Raw genomic sequence first — 26,101 nt, forward strand, 5'->3', positions numbered from 1 at the left:
TCTGCTCCAGGTGGTTGAGTGCAGTGTGGACCACAGAGGAGATGGCATCCTCTGGTACTATTTAGCTGCTTTTAATGCTAATTTTTAGCTTTTTCAGCCAATTCCACATTTTTTGCACTGATTTAATTTTTTTTCTGCCTACTTCAACAAAAATATGCTCTCTCTCCACTTTCTTCTGGTTATTTGAATTTATTTCTACTTTTTTTTAGCTACTTTGACTTTTCTGCTGTTTTTTTTTTTTTTTTTTTTTTAAGCTTTTTTCAGGTAATTTTCAATTTTTATGCTCATTTTTGTTTCTTTCAGCCTAATTGGGTAAATATGTTGTTTCTGCTTTTTTCTGCTAATTTAAGCTTGTTCTACCTGTTCAGCTACTTTATTTTTTTTTACATTTTCTAGCAAATTTTGTCTGTTTTCAAATAGTTTCAAAGTTTTTTGTAGTTATTTCTGTGACTTTTAGCCCAATTAACTTCTTTATGCTAATTTTAGCTTGTTATGCTCCTTTCAGCTTAATTATGTTAGCTTTATCTTTTCCTGCTATTTCAGCTACTATTTAGCTATTTTTATGCTATATATTTGCTCATTTAAGTTTTTTCCACTTCCTCCTGATAGTTTAAGCTTCTTTCTGCCTTTTCAGCTACTTTTCAGCCATTTTTTAAGCTAATTTCCTTTATTCTGTGCTCATTTTTGCTTTTTTAAAGTTATTTCAGCAAAATATGTTTTTCTTCTCTGCTTTCTTCTGGTAATTTAGGCTTGTTCTTCCATTTCAACTACATTTCAACCTGTTTTTAGTTAATTTCAGTTGTTTCTCAGCAAGTTATTTTGCAACGATCACCCACCCTGCGTTTTTGCAGGAAATGCAATTTCTCTATAGTTTCTGTTGGGCTGATCAGGGTTGTAGGGAGAACAGGACATGGGAACTCTCTGTTTGTGTGGATTATGACTTGTACTATGTTCTGCTTTAATGTTATGTTGAATCCACATGCAGGAAGGCAACAGGGAGACTCCAGGTAAAATAAATACCAGTAATTAAAGTGTATTTTCAATAAACAAAACATAATGCTGAGGAGGCAGCTAACTTAATTTGTTAGGAGAGCATGGAGGGAGACAGAACATCACAGCCTTTGCAGGACGAGACACAAGTAAGCTGAATAAATAGCGACACTGATGAGGAGGAGAGACAAACACTTGTGGTGATTGGGATTAGACACAGGTGAGACAAGAGCTGCACACAGGGAGGAGGAACTTGGACAGGTGGATGAAACATGGTGAAACAGAAAAGACCCAAAACCCAGAAACCACAACTTGCACATGGCAAAAAGGGATGTAAATACAATAAACTTGTGACCTGGGTGTCCCCCACCTCTCATACAGTGATGGCTGGATATGGGCACCAGTGACACCGGTGACCCAAAATGGAAGAAGTGGGTAAAAGATAATCGATGGATGGATGGATGGATGGATAAACAGATTAATTTATATATATATATATATATATATATATATATATATTGCTCATAGCAAATACCAGCACCTTGCTTTGGCGTTTTGAATCATAATAATGAAACACAACCAAAAATGTTTAATAATTTAGTGTTTATTTCCATTTTCTTCTATTTATTTCTGTTTGTATCTATTTATTACAGAAACTGGTAATAAAAACCAGATGACACAGTTTCATTCATGCACTTGATTATTTGCAGCAATGCATGAAAAATACAAAATGCCTTTTAATTTTTTTTATTAGTAATCCGTACTTCCACGTCCCCTCCTGTGTTGATGGGTCTAAAAAGTGAGCTCTGCTGATAATTGCTTACAGCTCTCTGCTACGGACTAAAAGAAATGTAACAATTCAATTTGTGGTATTGAGCTGAGGAACCACTTTACAGATCCAGAGCCGTGAAAGCTTTTAGAAAAATCAGGCACGCGAGAACCAAGTGAGGATGGAGCAGAACTGTAATGTAATGCACACATGGAAGAATGAGGGGGGCTCAGATTTGAAACAACAGCTTCCATCTGCTCTGTATCCGTTATTTTTCAGCATTCAACACAAGTAAAACACAATTTACTGTACAATGTTTAGGTTTTCAGATCACGACACAAAAAATGTGTTTTGTATGACAAAACACTATTTCATTTTAAGGTTTTGCATTTTAAACTAAAGACATAACATTCATGGACGGAACGCAAATCACCTGCTGCTTTGTCATTTTAGCCAAACCTTAAAAATCACATTATCTGTTAGTTGGAGTATGTGATGGGGATAACTGTCAGCTACTACCACACCACATTTTAACTCAGCAAATGTAAAATTCACTGAGTTGTAGCCATTTTGTCTAAGGCCAATTAGCAGCCATCTTGATTCTGGTTGTGTTCAAACAGTTGTGGATATGAATCCAGTGGTTACTTTCTGAACATTTCATCAGAATCTGCTCAGTGGATCATGAGATACTTTGCTAAAGGTACAAACACGTTGATAGCACAGACATGGGAAAAAATAAAAATAAAAACATTATCGCTCAGCCTTCAACTTTGTCAGTGATATCAACCATTTGATGCAAATATGGTGCACAAAATAAATTTTACAAAAGCTCATTTTATATTTGAAATTCACAGAGTAAAAGTATATGCTAAGTAATATAAAATATATGAAAAAGTATACTTATGAGAGTAAAAGTATATGATACGGGAGCAGTGATGAACAATAATTCAATAATAATGTTTTGTCTTTATTATTATGTATTAAAGGCAAATATAAAAATCTAAATAACAACTAAAAAGAGGATTTGCCTCATGTTGGATCAGTTCAGACTTGTGCCGCTTGGGGGCGCTGTTTGTTAAAGAATGCTCAGTGAAGCAGGCAGGGAGATTTCAACTGAAACCACGTGCAGCTCTTCTGGTTTTTATTTATAAGGCATTTCTGATTGCCCAACAGTTTCAACATCCTGTGCAGTTTTAATCTGTGCTTGCTTTAAAATAATAAAAAATAATTTTTGCATCATGAATCGGTTTATACGCATCAAAAATTTACTGGACTAAAAACTAAAGCGCAACAAATCCCAAGGCACTGAAGTTTGAAAGGGAAGGAAAGTAAAACTTTATTAGCAACAATTAATCGTGACTTAAGAGCAATAATGAGTAACAGTAATATTTTTTATTTTATTTTAGGTATTATCATATAGCCTCTCAAGAATATATGAACCTATATATAGTCAGTTTAACTGTTTTGCATCTAAATAAAAAAAGAAAACACTTAAAGATATTTGGACGATTGAAAAATTAATAACAATATATTATAGTTGGAGCAGTTTCTTTCAATAGGAAACAAGAAACAAAAATGATTGTAAAACCTCACGAGACAAAACAAACAAAAAAAAAACTTAAAGTTCCAAAAAACATAAACACATAAAAATTATTGAGGTCTAAACATTTTAAGGATTTCAGTGGAATGTGCTGTTTGTGGTCAGGAGCTGCAGGAAGTTCTTTCTTCCTGTTGGAGACGAAGCTTCACCAGGCTCCTGCGCACCTCCTGCGCACCTCCTGCTCACCTCCTCTCTCTGAGTGCGAGGGGAGAAAGAGGACGATTCTGCTTTCTTTGAATGAAACGCACTGAATCCTCCTCCTCCTCCTCCTTCTCTTCCTCCTCCTCCTCCTCCTCCTCCTCGCGCCTGAGGTTCGGTGTCTGCGCCGTGCGCACGGCTCGCTCCGGTGGAGGAGAAACGGGAGAAAAGTGATGGAAAAGTTGCTCTGATCTGTCCCTGACTGCACTGGTGTTCTGGATGAGCGGGGAGGACTTCATGTTCCGATCTGAAGTGACAGGAGCTGAAATGATGTGACTGGAACCGGGTGATTTTATTTAGCTCGCTTTGGAACGGGTCTTTACGCCTTTTTTATGTGGTTTTTTTGCGCAAAAGAGCTGATGACTTTAGGGAGCGCAACGACGGGATGAATTCCACGCAAAGGATAGAGCTCTGTTCCTTCTGCTCACAAACTCCTGCCCAGTTTTAGCACATGCTCTCAGGGACTGGACCTGAAGAGTTCCTGGGTTTTCTTTCCGTTTTTCAACAAACTTTTCTCAGAGAACCAAAGCAGCCCGTGATCCATTCCGCCAGTTTCTCTGCCTCCAAGCGGCTTTTCTACAACTCTGGACTCTGGTGTTTGTTTGCCATGAAGGAGTGGATGCTTCAACTGTTGTAGCTGAAAAAGAAAAATCGGATTACACATCACACTTTCTTCTAAGTGAGACGTTGAATGATGTCTCCAACTTCACTTGGATTTGTATTTCTCTTAGGACTTCTCCATTTGTGCTCAGGTGAGTGTTTTCCAGAAGAAGCTGATCAAGACTTTTACAAAATTTAAGAAAGAGGAAAACTTGTCTACATTTTTTTATGGCTAGATGTAAAACAAACAAACAAACAAACAAACAAACAAACAAACAAACAAAAACAAGAGTTTACAGCAAATCCAACAAAGGGAAAGCAATTTAAAGATGTTAAAAACTTATTTTCTGCAAAAAGAAATGGAAAAAAAAAATAGATTTGTGCCATGTGAATCATACAACAATGTTCAGTCAGGTCATCTGGACGGTTTCCTTTTTTGGCTGATATATTTCATTATTTATCCTGAGGACTTCTTCAGTCCAAGAAGCCACTGTGGCTTATCGGACTGAAGAAGTCCTTAGGATGAAGGACAAAACGTCTCAGCCAAAAAAAGGAAACCATCCACATGACCTGACTGAACATTGTTGGATTGTACCTGGATTATTGAGCATGAACTTTGAGTGTCTTTTGTTTTCTTTAAGTGCTTTTAAAGCAGGTGGAAAGATTACAGAGTGAATTTTTGAATCTAGGCTAAGACAGTCAACACTGTGGGTGAAAGGATGGTCCATGTTTTAAAGCTGAGCACACATAAAGTCACACATAAAGTGCTGAGGCCGTACGGGATCAGTGAAGAGAGCAGCTATCATCGGTCAAACAGACAGCATAAGCCCCTTTGGGATCTCTGTTTCCATGTATGTCGTGATTCTTACCCTGGATGACTATTATTGCTGAGTACACTTCTTTTCCCTCCACAATGTTTTTAAATAACAAATTGCCGCATATTTAATGGCACGGATTTCAGTTTTCATTTGTTCTTTTCCATAGAACAGTAGCCCCAATTCAGTAGTTTTATCTGCAGCTTTCTTCTATTTATGCTTTCGGACAGTGCTTCTTGCACTTTTCTTCCCCCCTCCTAACCTATCACACGGACGTCTTTATAGAGTTTCTGGACCGTGATAGCTGGGGTTTTCCAGTTCACTTGTTTTCGAGTTAAGAAGTGAATCATCCCATTGACATTAGGAGGGTGCACCGTGAGCACGAGCAAAGGGTGTTTTTTAAACAGAAACACAGCACAAAACTAAACCAATAGAACAGATCTCTACAAATCAAAGGTGCATCATATTATTCAATTGTGTTTATCATGATAGTACTGCATGCCATCACATTGTAGTAACTGCTTAGTAGGGTCCAGGCACTTATCTCTGCAGCATTGTTGCTCTGGCTAACCTATAATTACCTGAGCATCTGTCAGCACAGTTATTTTCAAGTTTAAACCTGAAAAGCCATTATGTCTTACCAGCCTAACTTTATTGTCTGTTTCCAGCTGTAAGAGAGAGAATAATGTTCAGAGATTTGAACGGTTCTTGTGCATTTTCAACCAAGTGTTTAATTAAAACGCAAACCTTGGTTGATGCAGGGTTCTGTTGTGCTGTTTGGTGGCAAATATCTGCCTATGTTTCTTTCCCTGGCACTGTTAAATACTTTGTTTCAGGCAGGACAGAGAAATGGTCTTAAAGAACACTTGTGACGCTCCATAGTTTGAGAAATTAGTGTAAAACTTAAACAGGAAGGCGGGTCAGAGGTTACCGTCGAGAACCACCAGGGCGGAGGCTCCATCTGCTCCACCTTCAGCCGGCTCCTGAGACCAGCACCAGTCCAGTCCTGTGTGAAAGTCTTTTATACACCAGGGTTTCCAGTTACACTTAAGTGTGGGGATGTCTGGTGATGTTTTATGGGGGGAGATGATAGCAGGACCTGCTTACTGAGGTGGACGGGACAGCAAAACCTAAAATACTGACCTTGGATCAGAAACGAGTTACTTCTTATGTTTTCTGTTAATTGAAGGTTTAAAGGCATTATTTGGAGTTACAATGAACTTTATCAAATGGTGCAGTTTGAACGAGTTTACTTCAATACATTTCCACAATCCAATTCAATTCAATTTATTTATACAGTATAGCACCAAGTCACAACAGAAGTTGTGTCAGGGCACTGAGCAGAAACATTCACACATAAAAAGTCAGTTAATACTATTCATCTGAGGAGCAGACTGCTTTGAGTTTAACTCCATCACAGACTCATCTTGAGCAAGCATGAAGGCGACAGTGGAAAGGAAAAACTCCCTCATGAGGAAGAAACCTTTAGCAGAACCAGGCTCAGGACAAGCTGCTTCGACCGGCTGGGTTTGAGAGGAACAGATACACAATGGCAGGTCGAGGATCACGGTAAAATAGAAATAATATCAAATGAAAACTATTCAATTTTAACAAATCATTTAAGAACATGTGGTCAGTTTGTCCTCCAGTAGTCTAAGCCTATAGCAACATAACACGCCAGACCTAATTATAGTATTTATCAAAAAGGAAATTCTTACGGACAGAAACTGGAAGTTGGTTCCAAAAGAGAGGAGCCTGATAACTGAAATATCTTCCTCACATTCTGCTTTTGGAAACTCTAGGAACCACAAGTAAGCCTGCAGTCTGAGAGCGAAGTGCTCCGTTAGGAAAATATGGAACAATAAGATCTCGAATATAAGATGGAGCTAGGTTGTTGAGAGCTTTGTAGGTTAGAAGTAAGATATTGAATTAAATTCTGAATTTGACAGGGAGCCAATGGAGAGAAGCTAAAACTGGATATGATCTCTCTTAATATTCAGCTTTAAAATGCATGTCACACTCAATGTAAACAAAGTATTTGTATCTGCATACTTTACTCAGATTTTGAGTATTAATACATACCTATACAATAAACTTGTCTGACTTCTTCATTCCAAACAGCTTTTTCATTGACGTCAACATGTGTTGACCTAATTTTATTTTGTGATTTTTTAAAAAATGCACATGATTTTTTTTATCAGCAATTCACACGTTTTGCTTTCCATCCATCCATCCATTTTCTTTACCCGCTTATTCCATTTTGGGTCACGGGGGTTGCTGGTGCCCATGTCCAGCAATCACTGTGCGAGGGGCGGGGTACACCCTGGACAGGTCTCCAGTCCATCACAGGGCCACATAGAGACAAACGAGACAAACAACCATTCACTCTCTCACACACACCTAGGGACAATTTAGAGTTACCAATCAGCCTAACATGCATGTTTTTGGACTGTGGGAGGAAACCGGAGTACCCGGAGAAAACCCACGCATGCACGGAGAGAACATGCAAACTCCACCCAGAAAGGCCCCTGGACCGGGGTTTGAACCAGGGACCTGCTCGCTGAGAGGCAGCAGCTCTACCAGTTGTGCCACCGTGCTGCCACATTTTGCTTTCTTTTTTTTTTAATTTAAGAACACAAATCATCAATATGAGGAAAATATGTGAGATTTTTTTTTTTTTTTTTTTTTTACTTTGAACCGTCTTCATGAGAGGGCAGTAAGCACCTTTAACTTGACTTTGGTGTACTTAGATTAAATCTCATCTGAGTATTAAAAGAGCACAATAGTCAGAGTATTTTCAGTCTTTGTGTCGGTGAAATAGAAAGAAATAAGTTGGCCTTTGCCCTGTCAAACTTGTGACGACTTGCTTATTGCCTCTTTGCTCCGTCTGAAGGCTGTAAATTGATACCTTCACCTGTCAAGCCTCACCGTGTTATCAGTGAGCTGTCCTTCTGTACACTAAATGCTCGTTATCTCCCCCCCAAGTGCTCACCAGACCTCACACTCAACTCACAGACCATTCAGATGAAGGTAGGGAAGAGGCCCCGCTCAGCAGGGCCTGGATTATTCTGTGGAGACACTGATTGTTAGGGTGATATAAACTTCAAGGCAAATGCTGCAAAGTTTTAGAGCGATTTTCTCCACAACAACAGCGCATGTAAGTGTGAGATAAAGATGTGGACAGTGGGAGTGGTGCTCTGGTAATCAGTACCAGAAACGTGCAGGTCATGACAAATTGACTCATAAGTGCTGATAAATCGCAGAGCCTCCTACATCACAGCGATCTGTCAAGACGCAGCAGGTTCAGCAGCCAATTAATGAGCAGGGAGCACAGGTGAGACTCATCTCTGTCTCCGTCTCTCACATCAGCCAAAAATATACCAAGAAAGCCTCTTTCCTTCAACATCTCCTATAATTACCAGGTTTTTATTGGTGTTGTGAAATCATTAGGGTGTTCCACATGGCCCCCGTAATGACGGTGTTTGTGGGAGTTCGCGCTCCTGAAGCTGAACTGTCACATTTAGATATTTCATTAAAAATGATGACAAGAGGTTTGCACGTGCTTCGTCACCTCTCTCCTTCAACTGGAAAATCTCACACCTGTGTGAGGTGATAGTGCCAGTAAAGCTATATCACCATAATTTCCACTAATGCACATCAATCGGATCCTAATCCAAATGAAACAAGGTTTTACACCCTAAGATCCTGGATTAGGCAGATTTGGGTTTAGTAAATCACATGAAGGAATGCAAGGGGAGGCAGTCGGTGTGCTCTTCCTGTTCATGGGAACCACAGCGAAGTCATTAACGGCTGACAAGATAAACATTTTGAAGCAGTTTGTTTGGGCAGATAAATTAGGCAGTGATGCTTAATGATTTGCTTTCCCTCCAACTGCTCTTCCTTTAATGACCTCAAAGTGCTGCTTAATTGGATTAAATGAACTAATCCAACTGACGTCAATAGTTTGTAATTTGCCGTGGCTGCAGCTCAACTGATACATCTTCAAGGGGAATCAAAGGAGGGAAATCATTGAAGAGGAACTTACTAATATCCTTTTTGTTAACTTTTTGGTGTTTTCAAAATAACCTGCCATGTATCAATATTCAGTCCAGATTATTTAATTCTAAGAAGTTTGTGGACAACATTTGATGCATGATTTTATAACTTATTAACATAAACAGACTCAAGCTATCTCCGCCAAGATGCTCCAAAACATAATAAAAAAATGTTTCCCTTTTGGTCGGAAGCTGGCTGATTGGAGCCAGGAGGCACGTCTCGGATGAGCCAGTGTAGTTAATGCATCTTGTCCTGACAGGTGACGGGGAGGACAAACACTCCGTATTCCCACTTGGCGTTGAGGTGATAAATGATGTCCCCCCATAAGATGAAAGGTGCTGTCTGCTTTCTGTCCCAGATCAAAAATGGCACCCATTCAGTTCCTATTGCATTGTTTCCTGGTATACACTTTCAGATGTTTTTCTTTTTCTCTTTAATGCACAGTTCTACTGTACGTATGCATAAACCAGTGTCAGTCCAACATTAGTTTCCCCATGGTGACAATAATATAGATATAATTGAGAAGAAAAGACAAGAGACATGGGGTTTTTGATTTTGTGTGTGGTGGTGAAAGGAGGCTTAAAGAATCAGTCTATCCTCTTACCCATCCCCCCCACCCTTTTTTTTTTGTTTGGCCCAATTTTTAAGACTTGCCTTTTTTTGTGACTGGTCAGTGCAAATTCCTTCTTAAATGAAACACACACACACATGTGCACACACACACCCATGCACACACACAAAGCCTGGGGATGGAGACAGCAAGGCCACATTGTGTTGCCTTAACAGGACGTTTGTAAGGCATGGAGGAGGGGAGGAGAATGGCTCACGAGAGGCTGAGGGTGTGTGAGGAGTGTTGAGGTCTAGGAGTGCGCCTTTACAAAGGCTACCCTGGGGTGTGGAAGGGGGATGGACAGAGGACGAAGAGGAGGATGGAGGAGTCAAACATCCTATGATACACCTGCTCTGGGAATACTTTTGATCCAGCTCCAGTGCTCACATTGCATATTCTTAGTGGTCCCTTGTGGCACTGAATGTGCTGATTAGCATGGTAGTGATGAAAAACTGTGAAGCAGGAGTGCTGGTACAGATTTTTTTTTTATCTTCTAAAGGTGAACATCTGGGGAGAGGGGCTTTTGTTGAATAAATGAAAGATTGTACACAGCTTTGTTGTGGCATTGAGAGTTTGGACTCTTATGGCCAGATTCCTTCCTTTATATCTACATTTTGTGTGCTTAGGAGCTCCCAGGGTTCCTTTGGGCTTGTTGTTTGCTATGGTGGTGAAGCTATACTACCACAAAATGTTCTGCCTTGTACATGTCTAAAAGACTCAAGCCTCCTTTCTTTTCATTTTCTCCACTGGGGAGACTTCAGGGATGCAACCAGGGCAGCCTTTTGTTGTGTCATTCCTTTCTTTCTTTCTCCCTGATGCCAGGCCTTCTCTCAACTTCTCTGACCATTCTATTACCTTCTCAATTGAAATCCTGGATACACTTAGGTTTAAGTTTATTGTCATATTCAGATCAACACAAGGCCAACAATGCAATGAAATGCTCAGGACGAGAAGAACATCTCAGCTTGCCAACATAAAAAAAAAAAAAGAAAGAAAGAAAGAAAGAAAGAAATACCAAAGCAGGCAACAAAAATACAAAAACAAGGCACCAAAAGTAAAAAAGAAATACATCTACAGCAGCCTGGTCCTATTAGCAGAGTGATTCTGTTGACTGTGAGGTTCTCTTAGCAACATGGTCCCATTAGCACCATGGTACTGCTAGCAGTGAGGTTCTTTCAGGAGCATAGTACTGTTAATTAGTGGTGGGGTTCTGTTAACGGCATGGTCTTGTTACCACCACGGTTCCGTTAGCAGCATGATGATAATAATGACCACATGGAACAGACGATGGCTGCCCTCCACAACCGGGTCCGGCAGACACAGAACATCCAAGGTTTTCCCACGTAACCGAACTGTTCCGTAGATTCAGTCCACGCAGTCAGATGGAGGATCATGGAGTCGGTCACCATGACAGGCCTGAGCCCAAGGCTGGAAGGGGGCCGGGAATTGAACCACGATGGCAAGATGGCAGGATGGCAGGATGGCAAGGCAGCAACACATAAAACTTTAAGTGTGTTGCGGTCATATCCGTAGCATGGGTGTGCAGTGTAGGTGCAAAAAAGGTTAAAACATAAACAACAGAAACAAATAAAAGCGAATTGAAGCGGAGCCTCTATCAGTGCTGCCATACTGCGGTGCACATGATGTCACCTCACCTTTTGAAATGCTAAATCTCTTTTTCGTTAAGACTGACTGGGAAATTTTATTCCAAAAGCTAAGAGCCACATATTAAATTAACAGTTAAAAGGGAAACTGCTAATTAGTTGATTAATGATTCTACTTCCTCCCACATTTGGCTGTACTGTCATAGATGAGATCCTGTGAAGTGACACGCCTTTCTTCCCTGATCAAACATAACTTTATATAAATATATTACGTTTATATTTTCAAAGTACCTGTACTTCAGTTTTTAATTGTTTTGCATTGCAGATCATATATTTTAGAGATTTTTGCCAGTCTCACCCAGAGCTACAGTACATCAGCAACCTAATCTAGCAGGTCCAGGGGGCTAATTCTATCATAAAAAAGACTGTGATAAAAGTAGGAGGGGTGCGCTCTATTTAAAGTGAATCACTGGAAAACATAATTAATCTGAAGGTGACCTTGAAATTCACTGTTATTGTACTGCTTTCAGAGCCAGTCGCACCATTCAGTTGTAACCACAGAGAAGAGGTTTCAAATAACTGGGAGATTTTATTTTATTTTATTCAACATGCAAATACACCATTGCTCCGACTTTGGAGATTAACTTTAATCTTGCTCTATTATCAGGCTTAACTGCTTTCTGCAAAAAGCTGACATGTTAAATCGGATGTCAAAACTGAAATAAACACATAAATGCAGAGCATTTGTCATTTTAACCACTGCAGATAAGATGTCTGGAACGTTTTTTAAATGAAACACAATTTAACTTTTATAACTTAAAAACTAAACAAAATAAACATGATGGGAAAAATAAATCTGCCTTTCCTTTAAACTTTTCTCTCTTAGGGTGTATTCACAACAGCCCTGTTTAGTCCACTTTAATAGAACTCTAGTCCATTTGTCTAGAAAGTTTGGTTCATTTGGGGCGGTGTGAATGCCAATCGGACTCTGATGTGGACCAAAAAAAGTGAACTCTGGTCCACCTAAATACCTAGGTCTTGGTTTGGTTGAAGTGAACTCAAATGCGGTTTGAATGCATTGTGAATGCAAGCAGACTGGAGAACGCTCCAAAAGCAGGAAGTGGACTACAGCGCAGGGCATTCTTCGTAAATACAACCAAAACAAACATGCATTTCTCATACCTCATACAGAGCCATCTCAGCCGCCCTGTGTGAAAAACATCATTCTCCATGTTCTTCTGCCTCATCTTCCGCTCATGCTGAGTCCATTGTTGAAAAATGACAAAACAGAAATCCTAAAACCACTCAAATTTGATGCCACACCATTTTTGTTTTATTTCCAGAAGAAGAAGAAGAAGAAGAAGTCTTCTTCAGAGCTTTTTGTGTCGTTTTCTTCAGTAGTTTTTGGTGCGGCGCCACCACAGGCGATGGGGGGTGGGGTGGGGGACAGGTTGGCTCAGTGTCAATGTGAAACACACCAGCTGAAATGTAAACAAATGTTCTGAATTTTGGTCCCCAATTGAACTGAGTCTACTGGACTATCAGGTGTGTGAAAATGACCATTGACAATCCTTCCGCTCCAAGTCCCTCTTCCTCTGATGTCCATTTTCTGTGTCTACGCAATGAACACTTTGAATAACAAATGTAGTCACCAGCTGTATGACTGGTTCAGGCTCTGAACGTTTAGACAGCCCATGTTTATCCCATCTAATTATATAATCTAATCTAAGAGTTGTTTATTTCCATATTTGTTTCTGCTCGATGCTTTATAATGGTGGTCTTTTTTGGAAATCTGTAAGTTCAAGTGGATTCTCGACCAGCTAAAGCTATCTTCAAGGAATTTTGACATTTTAAATTCAATAAAGCTAAAATATAGGCTAGATTGGAATGTCTTTATTCTTACCTTCGGGCAGTGTGTCTCTTTTGTAAAACAGACGGTTGGAGAGCACTTTACCATGATGGATCCAGTGAAAACTATACTGTAAAGTTATGCTTGAAAATAATTTTCCATTGGCCACTTCACAGTAGATTTCTTTTTTTTTTAAAGAAAACTTTGGATGGAACGGATGCATTTTGGTATCAGTGGAAAGAAGAGTTGGGGTTGTTTCCACTCACAGGACAGTCTGGAGAGCTCTTGGTGATAGAATTATTTCTTTTTTTTTTACATTTGTCATCACAACAGCCTTGTGTGAATTTGCTTCCCCCTTCGTCACTGTCTCCTACTCAGTTTTCCTATAGGAAATTCAATGTCTAAAGGTGTTTCTGCTGGGAAGTGTAGACAACAGGCAGATGGAAACTTTAAAAAGTAACTGGAACACTTTTTGTCTATGCATTTGTGATTTGCATCAAGATGGCAACTGTATTTAGTTTGATTTCTTGTTGTTTGTATACCTGGACTGTTTTGACGAGAGAACTTAGTAGGGGTTGGGAGAGTTGACAGACCAGTGTGCAGTTGTCTGTGGAAGGAAATTTTTCTGTATTGCCAGCCTGGGCACAGTCTACTCTACTCTTTGTGGATGTCTAAAGGCAACTTGGCATGCTTTGCCCTCTCATTAATTTTGACTAAATATTTACTGTGCATCACATGGAACGCTTTACATCCCATTTTAACTTTTCCAGGCTAGGTTTTGAATAATTTGGGGCAATTTGTGTTCCATTTGCTTGGACTTAGGCCATGCCCCCCTCAGCAGACCCATAGCCATTTTGCCACATGGCTTTATAGAGTCTTAACCTATGCTTTGGGAGCCAAGATTCTTTTTAATAATACCTCCACAGCTACAACATGTGAGCCACTGTTACATATAATCACTTACACAAGTTTGCAAACATTAACATCACTATGTGATTCGTGCTCAACCCTCGTAACCTAAAGGGCACCAGGACGATCAGAGCCAAGCTCGAGCTCTCAAACGTTACCATTGTACCCTTGACTGAATGCTGTAAATAAAATTCCTTTCCAGCACCCGGCTGTCTGAGATTTGCCTTGTAATGTGTTTGGCAGAGCATTTAGACTAGTCTACATAAGCAGTTAAGGTCATCAACTCTCTCAGGGCCTGTAACTGAACACTGGTCCAGCGGTAGAACTCTATCACCTCAGCAATCAAATAAATAACTTTTAAAAAACATTAGGTGCTTTTTGGCTATGCCTGCCCCGATCCACTTTGGCATCCCTTCAGAGCTGTTCTTTTCTTTTGGCAGGGAGCCCAGATGCTGCACTTTCTTTGGCTGGGCTGTGCCAGCTGAATGTGTCGCTGGTTTCTCACTGCCGTCCAGCCTCTGCTTCTATACCCTTCAGCTGGTCCCAGGAACCAAAATTCTGCAGCCAGTGTGAAAAACAGACCACCTTACCATATTGTAGGTGATATGCCAAACAGAGCAGCTAGCAGTTTCAACATTACATTAATCAGCTTTAGTTTGATGAGCTCTGCAGTGCTCTTCCCATTACTGTATGTTTTTAATAGACCTATTTAAATATACATTTATCTGTAAAACTACAAAAAAACAACACACCAGTTAGTTTTATTTATTTTTTAAGGAATTAATCAGCACCAAGAGGCTCACTTTCCTCTGCTGATAAATGTTAATTTACTCTTCTTTCATCTATACTTCTGCTGCTTAAATCCTTTAGGTATTTTTGAAACTACACTGGTCAAACCTCATTAAAAACTAGCAATGCTGGAAAAGAAAAACAAGAGGTAATAGTCGTCTCTCCCTCCCTTGCGCTTCATTTCTGTAATCCCCAACCATACTCAAAGTCTTGGCTATGCTCCGTACAGAAGCTAGAAGGTCTCAGTCTGTCATCTGGGTTCCACATTAATTGCGGCCCTTTTCTTGGAGATTTTGCTCTGCTGAGAGAATGACAACCTTGACATCAGGGCTCAGGCTGGGTTTTCTTCCCAGGTCGTCTCTGGGAATATGCCGGGTCAGCTTGAGTATGAGTCAGTGAAAGCTGCAGACAACACGCACATTGTGAATAGATTGATGAATAATGGACAGACTGACACACGCATATAGACAGACCGACTCTCCGCTTGCATTCGCCCTGCTTCATTCAGCCCATCTGCCAGGTCTCCAGAGCCAATTTGACAGGCAGCTTCCTAACAAGCATTGCAGTCTTTCCCACCACAGATTTCCTGCTTGCTCCAGAGAACTGATATGATACAGAGAGGAATTGGATTTATCTTGCAGGAATGAGTAATGATCTTATGACCTTTTGCAGAGTTTGACAGCTTTTTGTTTGTTTCTAATGGCATATACTGGAGCAGATTGACATCAGGAAGAGCTACAACTCACTCTTAATTGAGTCCCTTGGGTTTGTGCTAAAATGGATTATTGTGTAGTATATTTTTACTCTTGCTGTATTTGTTTACTTTTATCATTTTGCTGCTCACTGTCTATCTGAAGCCGCTATGTATACTAAATCTTAAAGATTGCAATATTAATATTAATATTGATAAAGTAAAACAAACTAATATTTAGACATGTGGAACTTTTTATATTATTTTTAGACTTGTGTTTTAGCTTCATTACCCCTTTATCGTACCTAACCATGCTGTCTAAAAATGTGTCAGGTGTGTTCTTAGAAATTAGATACTGTATATTGCTCTTGTTGTCTTAGATTCAGATCAGTGCACAGCCTCTGGAAGAGGCACTCTGTAGCGATGTCCGTCTACTTGCTTGGCCTGTCTTGCAGGATAGAACAAATGTGTTTCCCATCTGACACAGAACTGGGGCTGGTGCTCCAGGCCTACAGATCTAACCTGTTTCACATACTGATGAGCCATCAGTGGAAATATTCCAGCGCTTTGGAGCTCACCGTGTTTAGTAACCCTTGTCCCAAAGCAAAGGAAGGAGAATCACTTATGCTATCATCAGCAGATTTGTCATCTATTTATTGCAGATGACAAATGAGCAACAAGATGATCAAAGGCAGCTACAGTTATAAAGCAATTCTGATTGATCTTAGTAGTCCATCAGGTCACCTTCATAAAACTTGAATAGCAGAGCGTGTTTTTGATGAGTTAGATTCGAAGGTGCTTTCAAGTTTGTCCTTCAAGATTATATTAAAGGAGCAGATTGCCATATAGAATCAACAGCGGCAAAGCTGAAAATCACAAACAACTCGACATTTCCTTCCAAATATGCTGAAAAAATTATGGCTGCTCCAAAATATACCACAAAGCATGTATGCAATCTGCTGTATACATCCACAAATTGTCTCGAAAACACAACTTTTATTGTTATGTGATTCCTTAATAATGAAATTATGAATATGTTGCACTATACCATGTACACTTTAGGACACATATTTGGCTATTTCACAGAAACATGAACCTATGTAGAGTTCTTTTTTTCTAGTTTTACTAGTAAAAAAACAACAACTTTGTTTTGGTTGTATTTATGTTTCCAGGTCTTATTTTACTGAAACATCAATTGAAATGTAATCGACTGTAAGTGTTGGGTTGGATTCTGTAACACCTAATAACAAATTCAAACAATCACATAATGTGGTGTTAGGTTGTAGTGGGGGGTCAAAACTCACACTTAAGAAGCATCAGGTTTTGTTTGAGTAAAAAAAAAAAAAACTGATTTGGGGAAAGGTGCAATTTTTTGTAAAGTGATATTTGTTCTCGAGTACAGCTGTAGTGCAAGTGAGGGTAACAATACTCTGTTCTGTTTGGTAAGTGGAGACAAAGAGATGATGAGAGAAGGAGGCCATAAAGCTATCCATCACCCCACCTCTGTGTGTTCGTATACACTCACACTCAGGGCTCTAATCCTGCCTCTTAGGAGTGTAAGTGATAGCCTTGTGTAACATTAAAAACAGGCTTCATCTGATGCAACTGGCAAAGTCATTCGTGCAGTGCATTCCAAGGTGGGATTGTGAGGCTGAAACCATAAAGATTCAGTTTCACTTTCCTGTTCGTGTCATCTGATCAGCAGGAGTACAGTACCTTGCTTTTTCTGCCTTATTCCACTTCTGTCTTATCTTTACCCCTCCTTTCTGTTATCTTCTCTAATTCATTATAAGGTTGCCCTTTCTTTTGGGTTCAGTCATTAAACTGGCTGGGCCCCTTCCTGAACAGACATGGCTCCTGTCTCTGCCTAGCCACCCCCAAGGGACACACCCCTTGCTCTTATCTCTGCCATAAATCCCTCTTAAATCCCCTAATCACAGATTAATGGGGCTGTAGATAGGGAGTGTCCTACTGTGCTTGGCCTCCCTTATCACAGATCCATATTGCATATCTCTGCTATTGGTTAGCGGGACTTCTAATGTGGGGTGTTATCATATGTGTCAGCCTGCCGCAACACCTGTCCATTTTAGTGCCTTTCTTTGTGATATTTTGTGACCTTGAGCATCTTTATTATGGGGAAATTAAAATCCACTGTTTCGCTCACATAATGAAATACATGCCCTGGTTTTGTTCTATTGGAGGAATTGGAGTGAATAGCACCACATTGTGAAGCTGTTTTATCATTCAAGGCAGACACATTATCCCGTCTCCCTACCTCAGGGGACCAAAGTGACATCACATTTAAATCGCTTCACTGTCCTACTCTCCTGTGAGTTCTTTTGGTTAAAGGGCATGTGCCTGGCTGCCTTACTCTTCTTCACACTCTGCCAAGATAGTAGCCATGGAAAAGAGCTGTGAGAAACAGAGGCACTTTTTTTCCCCTAACTTAGGAAAATCACTGGTCCGGAACTGATTGCTGCCTCTAGGTAATTGTTTTTACTCAGTTTTGTCTGTCTTTCTGCTTTTCCCCATCCCCAGTTTTTCCAATATGGATACATTCAGCTGAAAGTAATTATTAATAAATGAAAGAAAAAAAAGTGTATTTGACTTTGCTTGTGTTGTGGGTGCATAAGCTTTTAATTGCAGAGGGCAAAAGTGCTGTGTTTAAGGAATAACCCTGTCTGGCTTTTTCTATTCCCGAGGTTGCTGAGAAGCTGATATGTAACAGACTTCATTTCTGCTTTTGGTCAGAGGATTTGGGTTGATTTCTAACTTCCAGTCATAACTTTGACCTCTTCAGAAGCATCACTAATCTTGTCATCCTGCTTTATCAGTGGCTGGAAGGGTTTTATAAAAAAAATATGGATTTGTGAAATAAAAACATGCCCAAAGGTCATCATGAATCCTTGTGTACGTGCAATATGTGGGTCACTATGTAGCTCTGGACGCTTGTTTTCTTTGTGTGGATGATTGAAGCAAGTTTTGTGTGTTCTATGGTGCTGTTGGACTTCATTGTTCACCAAGATTTCTTTCAGAAGATAGAAAAGTCTGTGAGAATTGTTGTTGTTTTTAATTACCTCCACAGCGAGCAAGGGATTCCTCAAGCATAGCTTAACTCTAATGTGTAAGTGTATGTATGAGTAAATGAAAAAAAAAGAAACTCTGAGCTCACTAGCAAGCGAGAGGGAAAATCTTGCCTCAGGCGCTAATCGATCAGATCCTTGCAGTTGAAGTCCCAGCTTCCCTTTGGTGAGGCTCTGTATTGCATTAGCTCATCTCACATTCTCTGTCTGCAAGCAAAAAAAAAAAAATAAAATAAGGGGGTGGGGGAGCAGGATAGCAAAAAGAAGGGAGGGTGTTTGAAAGCAGCAGAGAAGGAAGTGCAGTGCTTTGACAAAAAAAGGTTATATGGCTCGAAGTGAAGTGAGCATGAGACGCTGAACAGCTTTATTCAGTTGTGAAGTGAGCGATCTGCTCATCTCTTGTTTCACTCAGATTTGGCTGTGTGTAGCAGGGAAGGAGTGATGTTGGCACATTAGTTAGAAGCCTGCACCTGTGGAGGGGAGCAGAGGGGTGGTTGTGCCATGACAGAATAATCCTGACCACCACCTGTGTCTTTTCCCCTGCTAAGAGGTAATGGAGCTGAAGAAACTGAGGTCAGTCAAAGTGTCTGTGGGATCAGTAACTTACACATACATGCACACATACAGACACTGTAGCGATCATATCACCAATATGTGCTCGGACTCATTTGCCATTCCAAACACACACCTTCTCAAAAGCAGCACACAAACATCTCTTGTTAGACTTACTTACTAGCTCATTTTATCATCCTCTGGAATGTGAAACTTTATCTCGTTGTATATTGTATTGTAAGTCTGCATGTTCGTCATGCAGATTCAGGGTAATTATGTGCATTGAGCAGTCTGTGATCTAACACAGTGCTGCTCATTGCGCAGCGCTCCTCCCGATGGGTCACATGTGAATAGTTAATGGTCCCCCTATAAAACCCCAAACTTAAAATTATTTTAAATTAGAGAGGAGCTGTCTAAATCAGGAAGGGTACGGGCAGAGCAGGGAGCTGCAGAGCTCTTCAAAGTTCTCTTTAATAAAACATTCGAGCCTGTCTTGTCTGGTTAAGGGCGGTGGTGGCAGAAGTTGTTGCAGTGGGAATGGGCCTGTGTTTGCTAGTAGAGTTAGATCTGCTTCGTTAATGGGCTAAGCCTTGTTAGCATAATATCTGTGGCTTCAAAAGGCTCTGATGAGAGCAGGTTGCAGGAGGTTAATTAGCCTAGTTGGGCTTCAGACAGCTTCAATAGCCTGGAAACTTGGATAGCTACTGGTTTTAATATAAATTTTATTTAGCGCCAGAACCGGTTAATCTTACCAAAGGCTAAATATGTTTTTTTTTTCCATAACTCTCCATCTGTTTGTTTCTGTCTCAAAGAAATGTTTTGTCTAAATTTAATTTTAATTTTTAAATGTTGAACATACACAGACTAAAAATATATCACTGACCAAAGATCAAACATACATGCACAGTTTCAAGAGCAGGAATTGTATTATTTTTGTGTGAGCTTTATATTTTATTTAACAATAAAACCGATTGACTGTAGCATATTTAAATAGATAAGTAAGAATTAGGAAGTGATTTTATACAAAATGCCTTGTTAAATTAATTTTGAACATATGGCAATTTGTTAAAACATTAACATGTATTACAGTTATTGCACATCTTGTGTTTAGGGGCACCAAAAATAGAAATAAAATCCTGCCACTGTGATACACATTTGTAACTTCAGTATAAACTCAGTTATTTCTAAAACACATAAACTATATAACAGTACACATCTTGTGTGTGGTGTTTTTTTTTTTTTATATTTCTAAAATTGTCACATCGAATAGATCCTTGTTTTAATAATACTTTTGATAGAATCATTTGGTAATAACGAGTTTTTGGTTATCATAATTCAATAATAATAAAACAATTCCTAACTTTAGTTTGTCACCACTGTTAGTTTATGCATAGATTTGAAAGTTACGCTCACAACGTCCTTCATTGGGCTGTTGGATTAATTATACTTCACTGACCACTCTACACATTTGCACTGAAGTGATTAATCTCTCCACAGAGCTGTCACTAATTCTGCTGACTAACTAAAGTATCTGGCCTCCAGTACGGAGATGCCTTCTCAGCACAATTTTTCTGAAAAACGGGGGATGGGTGGATGGCACATAAATGAGGCCGTGTGGCAAGTTCACGGGAAGCTGGGTAAATTAATTGCAGGCCTGCGCCTCCAATTAGACCCAACTCTCTTTAATTGGTGCTGAACCAGTTCCAAAGGCCTAAACTGGGCGATATGGTGAGAAGGGAGGGGCTCTCTGTCTCCCTCTGATGAACACGCTGACTGTAGGAGCGCAGTGCATTCACAGCTATCAAGTCCCATCCTTCAGGAATTAAAAACAGGAAGCCCATTTGCATACAAAGCAGGTTTGATAGTTACAACTGACTGGTCAGGGAGTGATAGTAATGACTAGAGATGGCACTCGAGTGTTAACTCCTTTTGACCTACTGCTGACACTGATGTGGCTGCTTCAGTAGTGGGATCTCATTTCCTGCCCGTCTTTGTAAAAATGCTGTGAGGTGCATCTTATCTTGTATTATCTCGTCACATAGCCTTTAAGGTGTGTCATTCTTGTTTTGGTTTTGTTTTATTATTTTATCATCTTCTTTTCTGTTCTTTGACCTGAGAGATGACAATCAACAGACAGCAGGAGTGTTGAGCGTTACTGAGGAAGTGCGTACTGTGATTACGAAGTGTTTTTCAGATTAGCAGATTAAATGGGCTTTTTTACTTCAAGGTTCAAGGTTCTTTATTGTCATTCACATCACATGTGGAATTAAATTGTGTGCCCAAGCTTCTTCTACCCCATACTTCTTGCATTTTATACTTTAAATAATACATTTTATTCTTCTAAAATTTTGTCTGTGTACATTTATCTGTTATACATAATGTGAGAATACATAATGTACATTTGTGGCACTCATTCTTATATGGTGAGTATAGTTTTTTCTGGAGCTGAAAGAAGAAAAAATCATAATGCATATTGGCAATGCAGGGTTTAATGACTACTTCTGCACATAATATATATTTCTAAATGTTTTTCAAACATGCTAGCCATAAAATGTTATGTTTAATTATACTGAAACAATTGATTGGGCAGCCTCTTAATTAGGAGGACTTTTGCTTTTTAAAAATATAATAATAAATCATCATCGGTCACACCTGAGCAAACTAAGCTGAATATAAAGCAGGTATGTCTGTGGGCAGCACGGTAAACAATTAACCTCACTCTCAATGCTCATACTGCAGCTGCCTGTCATGGCAAGGCACTTTTTCCTCACAGCATTAGCAGATTATAAAATAAGTTGACTAGAATTGTTTGCTAAATTAGAAAACAAATCTATACCAGAGAAATAGGGAAATAATTTTCTGTTTTAAAGTCATATATGAAATGTTATAGAACTGCTTAAATGCATGCATTGCAAGCCTTCAATATACAGTACCACATTGTATTCTGATGTGCAACAAAATCAAAGGCAGTCATGGGGTTTGTATTCATTTATTTTTATGGGGAATACTGTGGTCTGAATGAATATAATGATATTAAACATTTACATTTATGGAGCAAATGTAAACACAGGAAAAAAAATGTACTGGCCATTGGCTTCCCTGGTTTCATTATTACTAATGCCTATTGAAAGTCCTAGTTGGTAACCTTTAGTTATTAAAATATACCTTCAAACATGTTTTTCCCCTAAATGTGTTTGCATAAAATACTTAAAATCCATAGCTGTATAAAAATACCTTTGGTATCAGTTCTGTAGATGTAAACATTTGCTTTGTAACTTTTCTCAGGATCTCGGCTGCGCCAAGAAGACACCCCACCTAGGATTGTAGAGCACCCATCTGACCTGATTGTATCCAAAGGAGAGCCTGCCACTCTCAACTGCAAAGCAGAGGGCCGGCCAACGCCAACAGTGGAGTGGTACAAAGATGGCGAGCGGGTGGAAACAGACAGGGACAATCCTCGTTCACAACGCATGCTGCTGCCCAGCGGCTCCCTCTTCTTCCTTCGTATCGTCCACGGACGACGGAGCAAGCCGGACGAAGGTTCATATGTCTGTGTTGCTCGCAACTACCTAGGAGAAGCAGTGAGCCACAACGCTTCGCTGGAAGTAGCTAGTAAGTTCAGCATGTCTCCTTGCTTCATTCTCCTCTCTGCTGTGAGTGTGAATAAAGAGTTTGGATTCAGATGCAGCTGAATAGCAGGCTCTGGTTTCTTCCAGTGTTCCTGCCCTCAATGTGTTCATTGAGTTGGATAATCTCTCAGGAGATGGGCAGGATGTGTTTGGCCCAGAGGTCTCTGTAGGCCTGTGGAGCCTTGGGGGAGAAGTGGTCTGATAATTCCAGGGTGAGTGCTTCTCTAAAGGACCCTTGGTAGGTGGTCAGAAGCTACAATGGGAACAAAGCCTTTTCTGTTTTGGCACAACTTCTGCTTTTTGTCAGAGAGATAGATATGAGGTTTTATATTGAAAGGAATGTAATCACTGCATCTGTGCTCAGTCATCTTTCATTGCTGAGCTTTGCCACTCATTTTATTAAAGTATCGGAGATAACCATTTTTTTTTGACACACGTGCAATGACAGACTGGGAGCTTTTTGTAATGTAGATTTAGGCATATCTGGGGTCACTGGGGATATTCTTAAGGATTGTAATTGGCGTTCATAGTATTGTATAGTGCAATGTACAGTTTTTAAATATCTCTATTCTATTTAATTGTTTTATCCTTTGTTGACAAGTTTGTTCCCATGATTCTTTAGAGGGTGGCTTGGTTGCTAAGGTCAGCTCTTCAGATATAGTATCTCTTTCTGTCTTGACTGGAGAACGGCTCAGATATCCACCACTCCTCTGGCATGCCCAGAGGCTGTCACCGACCCGCTCACTGTAATCTAATCAAGATGAGGGAATGAAAGAGTGGTACGTGTGTCTGTGTGCGCGCGCTTAGGTGTGAATGGCTGTGAAGTGCAAGGGATTGTTGGGCTGAACAGACGATGCTGGGTTTTTAAGGGTTTGAAGTGTAATGCTTGCTGTGCAGTTTAAAAGTTAAGCTGGACTGGTGGAGTATCTGCCTTCAGATGAGATAAAATATATCCACTGGGGTTGCTCTCCTGATACATGTCCTGTCTTTTTTTGTGTGAGCTAAAATAACTATAAAGTGTTTTTGATGATGTGAGACGATGAGCTGCAGAAATCCAACACAGAACGGTGATCAAGTTATTGCGTCATAGCTCGAGTTATCGAGACACAATTTAGAATTTCAACACTTTAAACAAGTACAATGCATTTTTATTTGCACATCTGCTCATATTTAACTTAAATATATATTTAAGGTATACATTGTTGATTTCAGAGATGGGTTTTTAAATAAAATATCAAGACCTGTGGCGAGAAGCATGAAGCCCAGAGTACAGAGGACCACTGGCTCAGTCTCAAGTCTTGGCTGCTTATTTTGTCTAAAGTTCAAATAGACCAGTAATGACAAGCCACCGTGCTCCAGCACTCGCTCTCCTCCTTGCTTAGCTAGTGTCTCTCACTCACCCCTCTCTGTAGCTTTTGCTTAACTACATATAATTATGTTGTCGGAGCAACCAGAATGGAACCCCGCCAACTCAAAAGAAGGCATAAAAAGGAGAAAAAATAACAAAAAACCCTGAGATTTATTCTCAAGGATGCATTAAAATTCAGAGGCGAAGGTTCAAGCAATAAATCTGATGTATGAGAGTGTTCTTAGACATTTTGTATTTTTTGTTTGAGTAAAAGAGGCTTGTCACGCTGATACTTTTATGAATTGATAAAAGTTTTATTTATTATGACTTAAAGCTTTTAGTATTAAAACGAAGGAACGCATGGTTTTAGTTGTGATTTCTTTGCTCTGCATTTTCAACATTTTCACTTAAGCTAAAAATAAAACGTTTTGGAGATGTTATTCCAAATGCCGTCCTTTCATAGTTTCCCTTACTCATCAGCAAATGTTAATATAATCCACGTTTCAACAAGTCCTATTTTGTCAAGCTGGAAATCTAACCTAGTTTGTTTGGTTTATCATTAACTGCAAGTACAGTACAGCCCACAGTCTCTGCCTTGGCCTCTTACCCAAAGCCTGCTCTAATGCAGTCACCATCAATCTTGTTTGTCTTGTGTTTTCAAACAGGCTTAAGACTGGATTTTTCCCCCATTGTGTTATTGTTTTCTTTGCATTATACATGTCAGCGCCAAATAATGAACTTCCTCCTTTCTTGACAACAGCAAACTGAAAAAGAACAAGAACCAAAAAAAAAAAAAAAAAACTCTGTTTCTTCCACATAAATAAATATTTACCAGTATTGGTTGTTCCCTCTGTAAGTTAGAGTCCTTAAGCAACAAACTTAAGTAAATTTAAATGCAACAGTTAATAGGGGGGGAAAAACAACCAAAGAACAGAATTCTAAAATCTGTGTGATTTTGTGAGATTTTAAATTTAAATTGTTTGAATATGCATACATGATTATCCCCCCCCCCCCCCCCCCCAACACACAAATACACACACACACACACACACACACACACAGGTTTGTCTTGCTATCTTTACGGGGACTTTGCATTGACTTCCATTCTGTTCTATTTCATATAGGCTTCGCCCTTTAAGGCTGTCGCTGATGGTTTATCCCGTTATGCAGAGCATAAGCACTGAAAAAAATTAGTCCACGCCCACCTGCTGTGTGGGCCCACCCGGTCCGTATAAATTACGTTAAGAGCGGGAAATCGGCTCCCATTTTTTCTTCAGCGAGCTAATATAGCACTGTCAGAAGAACAAAGAAGATAAATTGTGTAAATGACCAACCTTTGCGAAAGATGCTTGGCCCGGCAGTCGACCTCCGGTCGTCCGGTGAGTTCTCCTCCCCGAGGAGAAGATGACAGCAGTCTTATTCCAAGGTAAGCGTCGTGGAACATTTCCCAGTGACAGGTCACTACACGCTGGACAACGCCATCTTGTGGTTTTCCTCTTATCGCCGACCCTCGGGGCGAACCGGATGGTTCCTCCGGGGCAAGGCGTGCTCAGCTGCAGCCCCGCTGCTCTTTCCCTCCTGGGGAGCGTAGTGTAGGTGGAGGGGGGCTGAGTGAATGCTCACCCCATCCCACCTCGTTTCGCATCGGCGATCACACCGCTCCCGGCCGACGGCGCCCTCAGGGGTTGCCCGGCGGAACCCAGGAGGAGGCTGACATGAAGGGACCCCTTTTTTCTACGTCCCTCGCCTTTTCCCGCCAGTTCGGATGATCGGCGGAAAGGTTATTTTTCACTGGGCTCCACTCTGGCTCACCGTCTTGATCCATACGGCCTCGCGTTCCAACAGGACGTTCCACGGGCGAGGCCGCAGACGGTTCTTTCCTGGTAGATTAGAGGAGTCGGTCCCCAGTCCGCTCCCATCACCAGAGTTGAGGGATTCACCGAGCGGGGCTATTCCTCGGTAACCCCCCCCCTGGAGCCAAGCCTCGCGGAAGCTTCCGGAGCGAAGCT

At 40.3% G+C, this 26,101-nt stretch overlaps 1 protein-coding gene across 3 annotated transcripts in view; it reads left to right on the forward strand.

Annotated features, from left to right (window-relative positions):
* The window catches only part of robo1 (roundabout, axon guidance receptor, homolog 1 (Drosophila)), a 277,150-nt gene that overhangs the window by 115,609 nt on the left and 135,440 nt on the right, over positions 1-26,101 (forward strand). For 2 of the 3 annotated variants that reach the window (XM_037677596.1, XM_037677597.1), the window contains exons 1-2: positions 3,668-4,309; positions 22,401-22,727. In XM_037677596.1, the coding sequence (XP_037533524.1) occupies positions 4,249-4,309; positions 22,401-22,727 (388 nt within the window). In that variant the 5' untranslated portion in view covers positions 3,668-4,248. Of the gene's footprint in view, positions 1-3,667; positions 4,310-22,400; positions 22,728-26,101 lie in introns of those variants that run through there. The other variant, XM_037677598.1, reaches the window with a different exon arrangement.

This window comes from Nematolebias whitei, chromosome 6 (genome assembly GCF_014905685.2).
Source record: "Nematolebias whitei isolate Nwh7 chromosome 6, NemWhi1, whole genome shotgun sequence".
In the NCBI taxonomy this organism is placed as follows: Eukaryota; Metazoa; Chordata; class Actinopteri; order Cyprinodontiformes; family Rivulidae; genus Nematolebias; species Nematolebias whitei.